This window comes from Myotis nattereri (assembly GCF_964212035.1).
Source record: "Myotis nattereri genome assembly, chromosome: 3".
NCBI classification, from domain to species: Eukaryota; Metazoa; Chordata; class Mammalia; order Chiroptera; family Vespertilionidae; genus Myotis; species Myotis nattereri.
The window spans coordinates 28,849,697-28,865,780 of record NC_138077.1 but is presented as its reverse complement, the minus strand read 5'-3'; the positions used below and the strand labels follow the sequence as shown (position 1 = coordinate 28,865,780).

Genomic DNA, 16,084 nt, shown 5'->3' with positions numbered 1-16,084 from the left:
ATTGACAGTTATAATCCCATAAAGCTTTAGAAGCACTGTGGAATATTTAGAGTAGATTTTGAAACATATTCTAAAACTTTCTATTTTCTGGAACTCACTTATACTCACAATATGAACTATTATCCTGAAATTGCTCTCCAGACTAATTCTTCTTAATGTTATCAGTGTTCCTAAATTGTTTCCACTGAAGCAGCTACATGCTATTATTTCTACTTTAAGCAGATATGATTGTTAATCGGCAGTACATTGGTGAAGCAAATTGAAAGTCATCTACAGATTTATCAAATAATAATAGAAACTTTGCCACAGAAGAATAATTTAGATAAAGTGCTTCTACAAAGCATATACAAATGGAAGATGAAAGGTTAGTTCTAGGCCTATGAACCAAAAAAGTGTCTCATAAGAGTGTACAATAAATTCTTGATTAAAAATGTAAAAATAAGCTCATAAGTAGTATTCTAAGCATGCTACTATACAGAGAAATCAATGATCATGCTGCTATTGCTAAATATATGCAGCCAGATCTCTGTATAAGGAGCTTTACTTCTTTGGTATTTGTGTCCAATACGTTATTATGAAAGTTGGGTTTTATGTAATCATATTATCATCAAGTTGCAATTAATGTCTTATAAGTTTATTTGAAGGAATAAATTAATTCTGTCTAAATTTTAAAAACCCCAATAATATCAAAATAATGAATGAAGGAAAGGAAACTAAATTTAATGGAGCATCTTATATATCTTATTTCATTTAATATTCAACATAACCCAGTGAGGTTATCATAGGGTTATCTCAATTTTATATTTGAGAGAATTAAAGTGCTGGGAATTGATCTCAGGGCTACCCACCTCTACAACATGCCATGCTTTCACAGGGCAAGCCACTGAAGTTGTTTCTGTAATCATTGTCACTGCTTCCTAACTAGGTGATTCTTTTCTGTCAGGAGGTGCTAACTTGGTGTCATGTGGAGGATCTGGGTATGTCAGACTCTGGGATACATTTAAGAAACAACTTCTGGCTGAATTTTTGGCTCATAGTGGAGTTGGATCTATTATTATGGCTACTGATAAACTGAATCGATACCTCGCCACAGGAGATCTTGATGGATGTTTGAAAATATGGAATATAGAGGTGATTTGAAAACAGTCTACATCCACTTTATTATTTTTGACTGCTTTTTGTTGCAGATAACTATGAATCCAGTCTTGTCTGTTTCCTAGATAAAAGAAGAACTATTCATTCTGAGTATTTCACTTATTTTTACAGCAATTATTTTTAATTTTAAAAACTTTTTTTAAATAGCCACTGACAATCAATATTATATTAGTTTTAGATGTATAGCATAGTGGTTAGACTATTTATATAACTTACAAGGTGATCCCCCTGACAGTCTGAGTATTTTAAAGGAAACATTTACATGCATTGAGCAGAGACTTCTCTTAAATAATTTATAGAGAAAACCAGACTTTCCTTAGTATTAAAAATCTTCTCTTAAAATACACTCAAGTCAATCAACCAATTTAGAAAAGCAATATTGTCAGTAAGATACTGCAACATCATTTGAGCATAGATAATTTGGATATACCTTCTTTTAAGCAAGACTTTAAACATAATTTAAATGGAGTACTGGTCCTTCTCCTAACATTATTGTCATCCTGAATTAATGTGGGATTTTTGTGTCACCGATTACCTCCTCAATTTTCTAATAATATTATAAAGTTATATGATATGTGAGTACCTATATGTGATGAAGTTCCCCTGTATCAAATAACTGACTTTTCATCGTTTTCTTTTCATCTTCCCGCTCCCCATCCTTCCTTTCTTTCAATTTTTCAAGTTAGTTAGATCAGGTAGAAACCTTTTTTTGAGTGTTAGTGTCATTTTTCTAACCTCTGTTATCATGAACTATTCTTTTGCATTTGGATCACAGATTATTGTTCCCAAATGGACCTACTTTTCACTCCTGTATCAGACTTTTTAAAAAAGTATTATGTCACTGTGATAATTTCACATTTGGACTCTTTAGAATTCTGGCATTTCTTTTCATTCAGGAGTACTGCCTCCATTCTAGTAAGAGCAGAATCACACAGGGCCCAACTCTGATAAGGTCGTTCCAACCTCATGAAGACCAGATACGTTCCTTAGAGATGTGCGCGCCGGGTGGCAGTTCGCTGATTATCTCCTGCTCCGCAGACTGCAGCGTTTGTGTTACTGATGTCTGCGGCGCACCTGTCTACATCTTCGGTCAGGTAGAAATATTGCTTGTTTATTATTCTAGTATTTACTTGACATTTAGTATGAACTTGGGCTGATTTCCATTTGAATCTCATCAGCTGTTGATGTTCATTAGTCATGAAAGAACTGACTTCCATTCTGGAGCTGTAGCTCTAGGCATCTCTCGTCCTGTTTACCATTAACCATGGCAGTTCCATCAAGTGGAGGACACCAGAGACAGGGAAAGATGCTCTGTGCAGCTAAACGTATTCCAGGGTTTTTGAGAAAAAAAAATTCTCCTCTAAAATAAGCGGATTCTTTCCATTTCAAAATTGAGTAAAATACAATATGGAGAATATTAGCATGTAATATGAAACAGATGACTCTGACTGTCAAGAAACAATCAAGGTAATAATCAAATAGAACATTTTAGAAAAAACAAACCTTGCTCTTCATCATCTGGTTTACTCTTGTGAAAATAATAATAGCTAACATTTGTTGAGTTTTTCCTGTATTCCTGGGACACTGTTCTAGGTCTCTATATGAATAATCTAATGTAATCTTCACAATTGCCCAGCCATTATGGAAGAACTTTCATTAGTACTATTTTATAGGTGAGAAAACAAAGGTACAGAGCTCACAGAAGAGAATAAATAGTAGAGTTTTGCTTTTAACTCAAGCTGGCTTCTATAAGAGTTCATGCTTTTAACCCTGTGCTCCCATGAAAGCAAGCTCTCCTGTGTAGAGGGGAAAATACCAAAGTAGGGGAATGGATGAAAGGAACTATTCATCTTCTCACCTTTCAGTTCTTTATTCTGTTTGTTTTTATGGCACCTCTGCTCCTGTTCCTTTTGCGCTCTGGGGAACAAAGTCTTGGTTTGATCTGTTTCAACTAGGACTATTCGAACGTGGTGGTGTGAGGTTACAGAGATACTTTCATTTCTGTCTGGCTGGTTGGCCTGGTTCCATGCGGCCACCTCAGGTGCCATTCTCATGCCGTGAGAGTACAAAGCAGTTCTCTTTGTGTTGGAAGACAAAGTCTGTTGTTGCTCTATGCGTGAAGTCAGCTTGATGATGTCAACCTGTGTGGAAAGAATTCTGTACAACCTTTCAGGGCGTGAAGGGTGAGGGTAAGTCAGAAATTAATCTGGGGAGGTGGACCCACGGTTGGCCAGGTACCCCGGGCGTCTCAGTGTAACGCTCCAGAGTTGCACCGTCTCTCCCGCTCTGCAAATGAGGCAGGTGCTGGACTTTCTCAGGGAGAACAGCATCTGAGTGGGAATCAAACGAGTGTCGTAGGTGTGTAGTGAGTGAGACAGGGTGGGGCGCGCTGGCATTCTGAACACACATGATGTGGAAAGCTGTTTTGGGCAGTTGAGAAGTTAATGCAATGCCAACATTGCTGTACGGACAGGCCACATAGGTTCACATGAGATGAGGTGCGGTTAGAATGACAGGTAATCAAAGCATCATCAAGCAGGTGACATCTGGAATATAGGTCTCCCAGATGGGGTTGAAGCAAGAATAAGACTGTTCTATGTGTGGGTGCCGTAAACTGTGCCCACCAAACAAAGTCTGTACCTAAATTTTATTTTAGAAGTATGTGCTAGTAAACTGTTCATTTTTTATGCCTTGATATTTTTCCTTAGTTGTTTTGTAAAGTCTTTTGTATTTTGAAGGACATCAGCCCCCAAAACCCTGCATGAAAATTGTGTTTTGTTGTTTTCCTGCTGTTGAAGACAGAAAAAGAGTCGGTGTAGTTTTATAAAGTCAAGTCTGGCAAAGCAGGGACAGCTGTGTTTTCTAGTCCCTTCTGCTTGAGCTGTTAAAGATGTTGTTAAGATCTTTTAAAAAAATCAAACTGTCTTGAATAAGGGTGTTGGTAGTCCCTAATGCAGGAAAAGGGGAAGGAAGGGAGGGAGGATGGAAACAGAAAAATAGCAGATATTGGAGAATAGTAACAGTGAATGTCCTTCAAGTGTGTAAAAAAGAGACACCCTTTTAAGTAAGATAGGGGAGTTAGACCAAAACATGTAGATAAGGAGAGCCATTTAGTAAATATAACTAGGATCAGAACAATTTTTACTGAACAAACTTGATTTGGAAAGCATAATGCCTTTTTGCCCTACATTTGAATGACACATTTGTCTTTTAGTTGAATCAATTCTGGGTTAGCAGTTATAAAACAGGAGGAAAGCATTAATATCTTTTAATTTCCCATGTTAAAACTTAATTTTCAAATCACATGCAGTCTGATTAAAGTGTTTAAAATTTAATGCAATGTGATTCTACATATTTCATGAAAGAAGTGTTTTTAATCACTGTGAATCACTTTTACAACATAGTTATTGATTGGAGATTGCTTTTCAAGTTAGATTTGTAAAAGTAAGTGGTTTTGTATGTCTATTTATAGAGCTGGAGAAATGGGAGTGGAGATGATTTAACCATAGAGATACATTTATCCCAGGAAACTGTCAGGTGATTGTGGTATAAAAAGAAATTAGACACTGTGTGCAGTCCTTCAGTGCCTTTCCTTTAGCACTCACCACAGTTGGATTGGGTAGCATTATTTTATTGGCACTTCTCCTCCTCATCTGGGGGCCAGTGACTTTGTTCCTCTTCACCCAGTGTTTAAAATTTGATTTAGTTGCCCTCATTTAAAAATAAAAAGATTTCATATAAGATCCAGATTTCTTGCTTCTCTTGAAAAAGAACATGTCATTTCCTGAGAGAAACTGTAAAATGGATTCTCTCTAATCCAGTAAGGCCAAATCTCATTTGCCGCTGATCATCTTAGATGAGCCTCGGTTCATTCATTGTCATTATCCTCCTGGCCTTTGTCAGCATTTCACTTTGCATGCCCTTTTGACAAGGTTATCAGTTTGCAGGTCACTCAGACATCCTAGGGATGCCTGATGTCACTTTTCTATCACTCTGGCTATGTTCTCTGATGCATTCCTGTGTATACAATGTGAACTGATAGAAGACAAGGAAACGGATTCTATATTTAAAATATAAAATAAGTTGTCATTGGTATTGTCATTTGGGTATATGGATACATATTGAGAATTATAGTCAAGATCTGTGAAAACTATTATATAATATAATAGAGGCCCAATGCACAAAATTTGTGCAAGAGTAGGCCTTCCTTCCCCTGGCTGCTGGCACTGGCTTCCCTCTGGCACCCGGACCCAGGCTTCCCTCACAGAGGAAAGCTTGCCTCGGCCCTTGCAGCCCCAGCTTCATCTGGAAGGTCTTTGGAAGGGCGTCTGGTCTAATTAGCATATTACACTTTTTTTTATTATAGACTAGAGGCCCAGTGCACAAAAATTTGTACACTTGGGGGTGGGGGGCCCTCAGCCTGGCCTGTGCCCTCCCACAGTCTGGGACCCCTCGGGGGATGACCGTCTGCTGGTTGAGGCCTGCTCCCCAGGGGATTGGGCCTAAGCTGGCATTCAGACATCCCTCTGGCGGCCCAGCAGCCCTCAGGGGATGTCCATTTGCCAGCGGGGAGCAGACCTAAGCTGCAGTAGGACATCCTTAGTGCTGCTGAGGAGGCAGGAGAGGCTCCCACCACCACCGTTGTACTGGCAGCCATCAGCCTGGCTTGTGGCTGAGCAGAGCTCCTCCCATGTGAGAGCACCCTGACCACCAGAGGGCAGCTCCTGCATTGAGCGTCTGCCCCCTGGTGGTCAGAGTGTGTCATAGTGACCAGTCATTCTCAGTCTTTCTGCTGTTAGGGTCAGTTTGCATATTGCCCTTTTACTATATAGGATAGAAGCCTGGTGAACAGGTGGGGGTCGGCTGGTTTGCCCTGAAGGGTGTCCCAGATCATGGTGAGGGTCCCCACTGGGGTGCCTGGCCAGCCTGGATGAGGGGCTGAGGGCTGTTTTCAGGCTGGCCACACCCTCTTTAGGGTGGTTGTCCCCACAGGGGTGCCTGGCCAGTCTGGATGAGGGGCTGAGGGCTGTTTTCAGGCAGGCCAAGCCTTCAACTGAAGCTCCCAGTCTCTCCTTCTTTTCTTTTCTTTTTTTTATTCTGGGATTTATTTACCTTCTGTAATTGAAACTTTGTTGCGGCTCCAGCTCTGAGGCCGGCTGGCTGAAAGCAGGTTTCTGTGGTCTGTTTAGCTTCTATAATTGAAACATAGTTGCATTTTGGAGCGGTTACTTTCAGGCTCAGAGCCGGGCCGCGACAGGCGGGGAACCTTGGCTTCCTCCATTGTCAGGGCAACCAAGCCTCATGTTCACTTCAGCTGCGTGGCTGCCGGTCACCATCTTGGTTGGCAGTTAATTTGTATATCACCCTGATTAGCCAATGGGAAGTGTGTCGGAGGTATGGTTAATTACCATGTTTGTCTATTATTAGATAGGATATTTTGGGATGAGGGATCCTCATATTTTAAGAAATAAGATGAAAAGAAAGTAGCTGTATCAAAAATTAACTCTGACAATTATTCAACAAAAACTTTCTTTGTTTTTCTTTTTAGTAAATATTCATCTTACTATTCAGGATTTTAAAGAAAAAGTGTCAATTTTTTGTACTTCATTATTATCTTTTCAGGGAATTTCTGTTTCTATGACTCACTTTCTACCTTTATTAAAGTTACATGTATGTGTCTTACCCTCCCGTATAAGACTATAAGTTTCTGGAGAACAGAAACCATGTCTTATTCTTTTAATTTTTTTATTTTATTTTTTTTATGCTTCTTAACCTTTCATTGGGTTTTCATTTCTTTTTTTTTCCCCACTGTTGTCTTATTCTTTTATTATGTGTGTCCCCAACTTTAATTCATAGTGTAGCATATGAATGTTCAAGGAAAAAATCATAAAAAAATAAACCTCTTTGTTTTTATAGGCAAAGCATTGGCAAATTGAAAGCTGTTTTTCTTCCCCTAAGAAGGATAATAATTTAATGGAAAGTGAGATTCAAGAAGAAAGTATAAGGGAAACTGCTTCACTTTCTAATGAGGAATCATGCTTAGACCCAGCAGAACATTCTCTACTTGATAAAAAAGACAAAGATGAGCCAACATGCAAGTAAGTAATTTTAAGTGTTACCAAGATGTCAACTGGCGTCTAGATAAGACATAGGTAAGGTTGGCCCAAACTCCTCCTGTACTCTGTGCAATGTCCAATGATGACCTTGAGATTTTTCTAAAATTGGGGGGATTGATAAGTTTGTATGTGGCACGGGGAGAATGTATGTCCTCAGGGTTATATGTGGTTCTGATTTCTTGCCTCCATTGAATTCTTGATTTCTATTCAGTGTCTTCTAGTCCTTTGCTTCTGCTCTATCAACAGTCTCAATGTGGATACTTGCCTCTTTCCTAAAAAACAATGTGTGTGTGTATGCATGTATGCATCTGTCTCAGAATGTATGTCAGATTTTACTCCTGGTTTTGGTAACTTTCACAGAAGCTTATATGACAGAACTTGTAAGAGATCAACTTTGATTATTAGACATGACTCTCCTTTGAATGCTTTTGGCCTTTCCTTCATGCTGTTCAGCCTTTTCTTCTCTTTGCACCACTCTGCTAGATCCCATTATCACATTCCTCTTTCTCCCTCATGCCAGGCAGCTTCAGTTATTTCTTTTGTTTCCTATAGTCTTGCTAACCCATGCTCTTTTAATTTTATTGTTCACACCAAACAACTATTATTTTTTGAAAGGATGCTTTTATTCATTGTATTTTCTTTAATATAATTTTTTTTTTTTACCATACACATATAGGATTGTAGAACAATTGCACACAAAGTACAGAATTTCTACATACCCCACCTTACCCCACCCAGTGTCTTGCATTAATGTGGTCCATTTGTTAGAACTGATGAATCAATATTGAGACTTTATTATTAATTTAAGTCCATAATTAAGGGGGTACCCTTGTGGGTTCTTTGAGGACCCCACTCAGAGACCTCAGCATTGCACATTTACAAATCAGTGCATCTTTGGCCAGTCTCCTGTGGCTCTACACCTCCCTGCCCCCAGTTGGGGTTACCTTGAGAAATACACATCACAGTGTTTTCCTGTTGCAGTATACCTGCTTTGTCAGGCCTTCCCTCTCGCACAACTCCTTTAGGGTTAACTTCTGCTTGGCCAATAGAAAGCTCACTCATCCTTGCCACACCAACTGCTCCTTGGTTGTCTCCTCTAACCTTACTCACCTGGGTAGCTCCAGCCATAGCTTTTTGCCTGTAGACTTTTGCAGGCATTAATGAGCCTGTGTCCCTCTCGTGATTTCTGCAGACAGCACACATTAAACTCTTTGATCTGTGTGAATGCAGGCTAGAAGTGAAGGGGAAGCTTCCCTCCACTCTCTCTGTGGAGTGGGCCTCAGTGAACACCAACGCCTCCTCTCCTCTCTTAGGCATTGCATATTGGGTCTGTTTATAGCCTAGGAATGTGGTTGGCCTGGATTTCACCAGGTTGGTTTTGGAGCTACTTCAGGAATATGGGCACAGGTTTTACTTCTTAATTAATAATTTTGCTTTCAGACCTTTTGGACCTCTGCTGAGAAATAGAAGGGGAGAAAAAGTCCCTTTAAAAGTTTCTGTTGCACTAAATTACATTTTGGTATTTGTTCTTCTATTTCCTTGAATTATAGCGTGCTGAAATGTCAAGTGGCATTTTACTTTCAAGCAGAATGATCTTTTCAATTGAGAAATATAGCTTGACCAATCCTGTACACTAATAGAATTCTGGGAATGGAAAGACTTTCAATATGACAAAATGTCCCCACCCAGCTATTCAACGCAATGTTATAGATCAGGAAATAAAGTTACCCAGGATCACACAGACAGATCATTGTTTCTCTTCCTGTCACACCCCTAAAAGAATAAAGGCAATTGTTATAGATTCCTGTTTAAGAGTATTTCAGCCAATAGATTAATTTTCCCTTTCTTGTGACAGACTATTATTATTATTTTTTAAATAAGCCTTTCCCTAGAATTAAAAGATAGCAACTTGAACTACTTACTTCTTTCTTGACTTCTATCTCAACTTGTTACATTTACTATTGTTGCATGACACTTTGTGTTATGAAAATTAGTGCTGATACATAGGTTTCTAAATTCACAGATTTGTCTTAAACCTAGAGCTTTGTATTCTGCCAGATTAGATAGGTGTACAGCAGAGTGATATTTCTCATCTTGGATGTAAGTTTCTGTAGGCCTTGGGAGAAATTTCCAGCAGCAAGAAGCAAAGTTATCTCTATTGTACTATATCTTGTCAAATGACAATGCACCGAAAAATACCTGTGATCTTTGAAATGTATGCCTTTATCTAAGTTAGAAGACGGGATTGAAATGATTTTAAGACTTTGCAGTCATGAAATAGTATAGGATAATGTCATTTAAGAATTATTGCCGAAACCGGTTTGGCTCAGCGGATGGAGCGTCGGCCTGCGGACTGAAAGGTCCCAGGTTCGATTCCGGTCAAGGGCATGTGCCTGGGTTGCGGGCACATCCCCAGTAGGAGATGTGCAGGAGGCAGCTGATCGATGTTTCCCTCTCATCGATGTTTCTGACTCTCTGTCTCTCTCCCTTCCTCTCTGTAAAAAATCAATAAAATATATTAAAAAAAAAAGAATTATTAAACAGATTGAGAGAAAAAGGTAGAAAAATGTATCCTCAGAAGTGACTATCAGGTCACTTCTTACCTCTCCAGGAGGTTTGTGTGGAAAACATACAGGTGCAATGTCATGGTCAGCTGTAAAATGTTTTTCATGGCCTCTGTCCAATATTGAAGAGATTACAGATTATTTTCTCCCTAAGAAAAGATTATTCTGAAGAATGTGCTGTTTTCCTAATCAGATTAAATCCAAGGAGAGAATCTTACCAGTTCTTGTCCATATGCAAAAATATGAAAAAAAAAAAATATGTAAAGGAATTTAAAGAGCTGAAAGGGGGAACGCACTTTCTGTATATGTGTATGCAGGCAGGGGTATGCTTAACGGAGGAGTTAAACAGCAAGAAAGATGGAGAAGCAAAAAGAAAAAGCCAATAAAAAATGGGAGGAGCAGGCAAAATGAAGAAAACAATTTAAAAATTTAAAACTGTGTTCTCATTTTAACACCTAAGATTTTTCCCCCAGGATAAAAACCTTGGCATAGGTTTTCTTCTGGTTTATACATGCATACCAGTTTCCCAAAGTGCTGAAGGTATTTTATAATATTATGTCTGAGAAGTAGGTAGGTGTTTAAATGTCATTTTTCATTTAAACCCTGGGGAAATGAAGATGAATATAGAATTTCAGAGAATAAGGAAGTCCTAATGCTAAGTTAACAATTGATACAGAGAAATAGATTTTGCCCTCTCTTAGGTTCTACAAAAATTACCATTAGAAAATGAAAAAAAAAAAGAGGAAGAGATAAATTAAAGTATAAAATAGGCAGCAAAAACTACAGTGGACATGCATTTTTCTTAGTTTATGGCAATATTTGGTTTCTGAACTCACACAAAATTAATCTAGAAAATACACACAAAATAATTTAGAAAATATAACCGTAGGATATTTTTAATATAAAAATAATACATGTTCATTAGGGAAAATTTGCAAGTACAAATAAGCAAGGAGAAGAAGATAAAGAGAAATCACCTATAGCAAGCCATTGCTAAGACTTAGGAATTTTCACTCTCCTGGCTTGTTCTGGGCATACTTATGCTAATAAATAAATGTGCAGTGTATAAAAATGATGATTTAGTATACATAATTTATAACCTGTGTTACCACTCAAAAATATACAGCAAGTTTATTCCTGTATTTTTAATATGAGTGTCCACAGGCACCAATATTCATTAATGACTCCCTAGAAATGTGTCATGTGGCTTTTTAATCATTCTCTTCTTTTCAAACATGTAGACTGTTTACACATTTTAACTGGGAAAACATTTCTTTAAATACCTTCATTTGCAATTGTGAGAGCAATGAGCTGAATTCAACATTAGAATAAATTCTTTGAGGTGGAGCTGCTGAGTGAAAAGTGTTAGAGGCCCTTGGGTCATCTTACTAAAATGCTGCCCCTCCACATGGGCTCTCTCTCCAGCGTATATGAGAATGGCTGCCTTCTGAAGCAACACTGACTGTTTTCATTGTCTTAAAACTGTTGCCATGATCTTTCATTATTGTTTTAAATTGCATATTTTAATTGTTTGTAGAAGTGAACATTTTTTTCACATGCGTATTAACCTTCAATAATTCAATAGCAAAGTTGAGATAGTAGAAGTCTATGAAGCTAACTCCTGTGACAGCCTTAAGAAAAGCATATCCCCAGCCTCCTCTTGAATAATTGCTATGGGATGTGCTCACCATCTCACAGTCGCCATCTCTGTTATTGAATCACTCTTTATTATAGAACTAGAGGCCTGATGCATGAAATTCATGCAAGGGGCTCAGCCCTCACAGCCGCGGTGGGTTGCCTCGACCCTCACAGCCAGGGCTTCATCCGGAAGGTCGTCTGGAAGGACATCTGGAAGGATGTCTGGTCTAATGAGCATATTATGTTTTTATTATTACAGAATGGCTCTGATGCGAAAGTCAAATATGTCCATTTGTAAGGTCTCTTTCATTGATCTTCATTCTTATATTAGAACAATGAAGAGCGAGTCTTTTCTGCCTGCTTTTATCTATCAATTTTCCTTTGGCTATCATTAAAAAGTTACTTATGGGTATGGGGTTAATTATAAGAAGCCAGGATTTAAAAACCAGATAGAAATGAAACAGAAATTTCCATTTATTTCTCAGTAAGTTTATATAGGCAGAAGGCATAATTAAAATTAATGGTTTTTAGACATGTGAAATAATTATGATGTTCTAAATTCTATAGTACAGTGATGAGGGAACTGATATTTAATATTCTTTATATGCTATTGATTACTTAATTATTCTGCCAGTAAATCTTATGTGAGAAATTAAATTGGAAAATTTATGGCCAACTATAAGGGAAAAAATACACAAAGCAATAAAATCTAATTTTAAATCAGGTCTTATGTGACATAAAACACTGGGAGGACTGACAGTCTCCTTTCACCAACAATCTGTGGCAAGAACTATCATACATACATGCATGACAAATGAAAGCAAATGAAAGTCTACTCAATTTTTGAAATTTGTCTTAAAAATACTTGTACAGCAAATTATTATCTCTGTAAATGCTGTATGTCCTTATTTTTTGTCTCATCATTCTGCTGGTTCCTAGGAGTCTTAGAACTGGCTGTAGGGAGTATTTGAATTCTCTGCTTTGAGTAGAAAGAACTGTCTTTTTTTACTTAATGTGATAGTAGCCAATACTTATTAACCTCTTAGAATAATCCAGGCACTGTTCTAGGTCTTTATGTGTTTAGCTCATTTAATTGTCACTGTAATCCTTAGAGATAGCTACAGTTATGACCCCTGTTTCACGACTAGGGAAGCAAGTACACGGAGGTTAAATGATTCACCCACTGTCAATCAGCCAGCAAGAGGTGAACCAGGGATCCTACAAAAGGCATTCTGGCTCCAGAGTCAGTACTCTATGCCACCACTCCATACTGTCTGTCCAAAAAGCATCATGTTGAAAAGTTATTGGTTTCTTAGTCAAGTGATCAAATATTTCGCCAAGTACCTGCTATGTATAAGGCACTACTCTAGACATAATATGGCAGGGGGGGATTTGCCACACATCATTCTTCCCTTTACATCCAAGACCGAGGGATGGCTGATCATTTAGAGCCTTTCCTTCTCATAAAATTGATGGCAAGACTACCAGAGCCCGTAGTAGGCCCACTTTCTTGCACCACCACGTAAGACATGTTTGCAAAAGTTTTGAACTCAAAACTCTTTATTGCATTTTTCTGCTTTTTTGTCTTCATCCATTAGGAATATTGGACTTTTAGGAATATTCACCTCTTTCTAGTTTCCTGCACATTTTCACAGTAACCATTCTCTCAAATATCAGATGTCTTTGGAAAAGAAGCACTAGGCTGGCCTCTGAATATGAAGTTAAATCTATGGTCTGGTTGTTCACAGAACTGCTCTTCGCTTAGGAGCATTGTCAATACAGCTCCATTTCCTAGGCTGTCATCTAAGTAGTGAAATCTGTTGCAGTTTCCAGGAGATTCGCTCGTACCCTCTGCCCACTTCTCTCCCTCTGTGGCTTAAACTCTTTAGTAGAGATAGTCAAAGTCTTTTGTTTTATACAAAAGATGTTTGATTTGAATACCACTGGGTGAGAAAGCGAGTGGTCTAAAAGCAGGAAACAGTTCAGGATGTTTGGGGGGAAATCAAGGCCTGGTATTAACTAGTCCAAAGATAAACCCCCACTACTTCTAAGCTTGCCTCAATCTTTTATACCTCAATTTATTTCAACAATACTTTTCTGGAAAAAAAATTCTCAACTTAATAACTATAAGGCCTAACAGCACCATACTCTGTCCTTCTTGTATCTGACACCAACTTCTCACTGTTACAGATTCTCCTACCATCTTCAAATGACTCTAATGTACCGTTGTCCATGTCTTCAAAGCCCAGATAGTGGTTAAACGATATGTCCCTCTTCATAGGAGATCCATGTTGTGAGGGAAGCCATTCCAGTGTGATCTGGGGAAAAACTGCCACCTGACCTCCATCTTTTGGAAGGCAAAGATTTCCTAAAGAAAAGGAAAATCTATAATTCCAAAAAGTTCATGTAGATACTACCCCAATCAAGGGAGTAGAGTTCCCCTCCTCATCCCCCTTTACATGTGGGCTGTACTTAGAAATTTGCTTCCAGAGAGAAGTGTATAGAAAGGAAGGGAAAATATAACTTTTAAAAGAAAGTGCAGAAACTTGGCCAACACAACCTTGGCCAGGTGAGGAGATTAACATCCAAAGCAGTGAGTCAGGTTGACAGCGTGTCCCCTTGATAAGATGTGGTGAGAAAATGGATTCATCTCTGTTGACTTCCTCCCAACAACCCATAATTCCCATCTAACCATAAGAAAAACGTCAGGCAAATCCAAATTAAGGGACATTCTACAAAAGTCTGACAAGTATTCATCGAAACTTCCAAAGACATGAAAAACAAGGAAAGTCTGATAAACTGCCATAGTCCAGAATAAGCTAAGGAGTCAGACTTTTGGCAATGAAATGTGTAGTCATTAAGGCTGAGGTCTATGACAGTGAGTGTGAAATGTTTGAGATCATTTCTCATTTTCTGACTGGAATTATACACAACTATATAATGATTTCACTCTATGTTTTATTGATAAAACTATTTTTATTGGATTCAAGCTAACCTAAAATTGTCTTATAGATTCATATGCGAATCCTCAAAAATGCTGAATTTTTCTGAATTTTGTACATCATAAGTGAAGATACAGCCTGACATCAGATAAAAGAGTTTTTGACACATCTCACTGATTACCCCGCATAATTGGTACATTGTGTGTGTTTCTGTAAAATTTTCTTCTGCAGAGCTTTTTCTCTGACCTACCACTTGTTATGAGTACAGGAGCTTTTCTTTAGCCTCTCAGCCTCTCTAGCTCTTACCATTTTATATTATCACATGGCCAGCAGGCATTTTATTCAAAGATTTGGCTTGTTTGGTATAAACAAATGTCACTATTTCGGTCCACAGGATAGAGGGGTTTTTTGTTTGTTTGTTTGTTTTCTTTTAGTCAAAGTAACAGATATACAGTATTTATAGCCAGAGAGTGTCTGTTCATCCTTTGTGGTTAATTTTATTTCACCATGAATTATTCTCTCCCAGTGTCGGATCATCAGAAGTTATAAATTTAGCTACAAAATATAAGGAAAGAAATATATATAAGAAAAAAACACATAACCTTTACAGCAGTGAAGTTCTACAAAAATCATCCAGTAAGTAATTACCACTGATATATATTTACAGTGTTATTGTTTTACTGATTGCTATGAATAACAAATAGCTACTGTGTGTGCCAGGAGTATTGGTGTTCCTTAATAAACTTGAAAGGAAGGTCCTGAGACCCCCACTTAATGAAGGAGAAAGTGAGGCTCAGAGACATTAAGTGACTTGTCCAAGGCTGCACAATGTACAAGCGACGGACATGTAAGGTCTAAGCCCGAAGGCACATGTAACCTGCCCACTATAGTTCCCCAAATAGCATTGGCACAGAATGTTAATTCTTTCCCCAAAGTGTTTAGAGATGAAAATGAATAAAAACAAATTTTGCTCTTAGGAAGCCCATAGCCACCCAGAATGATGCATTCATTTAGTTATTGGCTGACTAGAAACATAATTATAAAAAAGTAATTGAAACAACGGAATCATTATTATAATCAAGTGTATTATTTAACTGTGTGGTGACTGCCAGAGGGAAAGGGGTTGGGGGATGTGGAAGAAGGTAAATGGGGAATAAATGGTGGTGGAAGGAGACTTGACTTGGAGTGATAAACACACAATACAGTTCAGATGACGCATTGTAGAATTGTATATAGCTGAAGCCTGTACAGTTTTATTAACCATTCTTATCCCAATAAATTCAATTTTTAAAAAAGCATAGGGAGAATCAGTCCTGAGGTTCCATCATATGATGAGACTATTTCACATACTATGAATCTTTTTTCAACTATGTCCATGGGAAAGCTGAACTTTCAGAGAACAGATATTTTAATTTTAGAATTTGAGTTGAAATTTTGCTGTCAAAAGGTACATCCTTATTTGTTAATATTCAATGCACATTTATAAACTGATCTACTCCATAGGATTTTTGTCAGGATTACAAGAGATATTACATGTAAAGCACTTAGAATAGTGCCTGACATATTATAGAAACTCAATGCAATTTTATTAGCAACTAGAGGCCCAATGCATGAAATTCATGCATGGAGGATGGGAGGAGTGTCCCTCAGCCTGGCCTGCACCCTCTCC

At 38.1% G+C, this 16,084-nt stretch overlaps 1 protein-coding gene across 1 annotated transcript in view; it reads left to right on the top strand.

Moving 5' to 3' along the window:
• The window catches only part of WDR49 (WD repeat domain 49), a gene marked incomplete at both ends in the record, with an annotated part of 111,060 nt that overhangs the window by 92,105 nt on the left and 2,871 nt on the right, over window positions 1-16,084 (top strand). Inside the window, 4 exons of the mRNA XM_081085958.1 lie at window positions 944-1,131; window positions 2,052-2,249; window positions 7,072-7,253; window positions 14,942-15,051. Of these exons, the coding sequence (XP_080942084.1) occupies window positions 944-1,131; window positions 2,052-2,249; window positions 7,072-7,253; window positions 14,942-15,051 (678 nt within the window). The remainder of the gene's footprint in view (window positions 1-943; window positions 1,132-2,051; window positions 2,250-7,071; window positions 7,254-14,941; window positions 15,052-16,084) is intronic.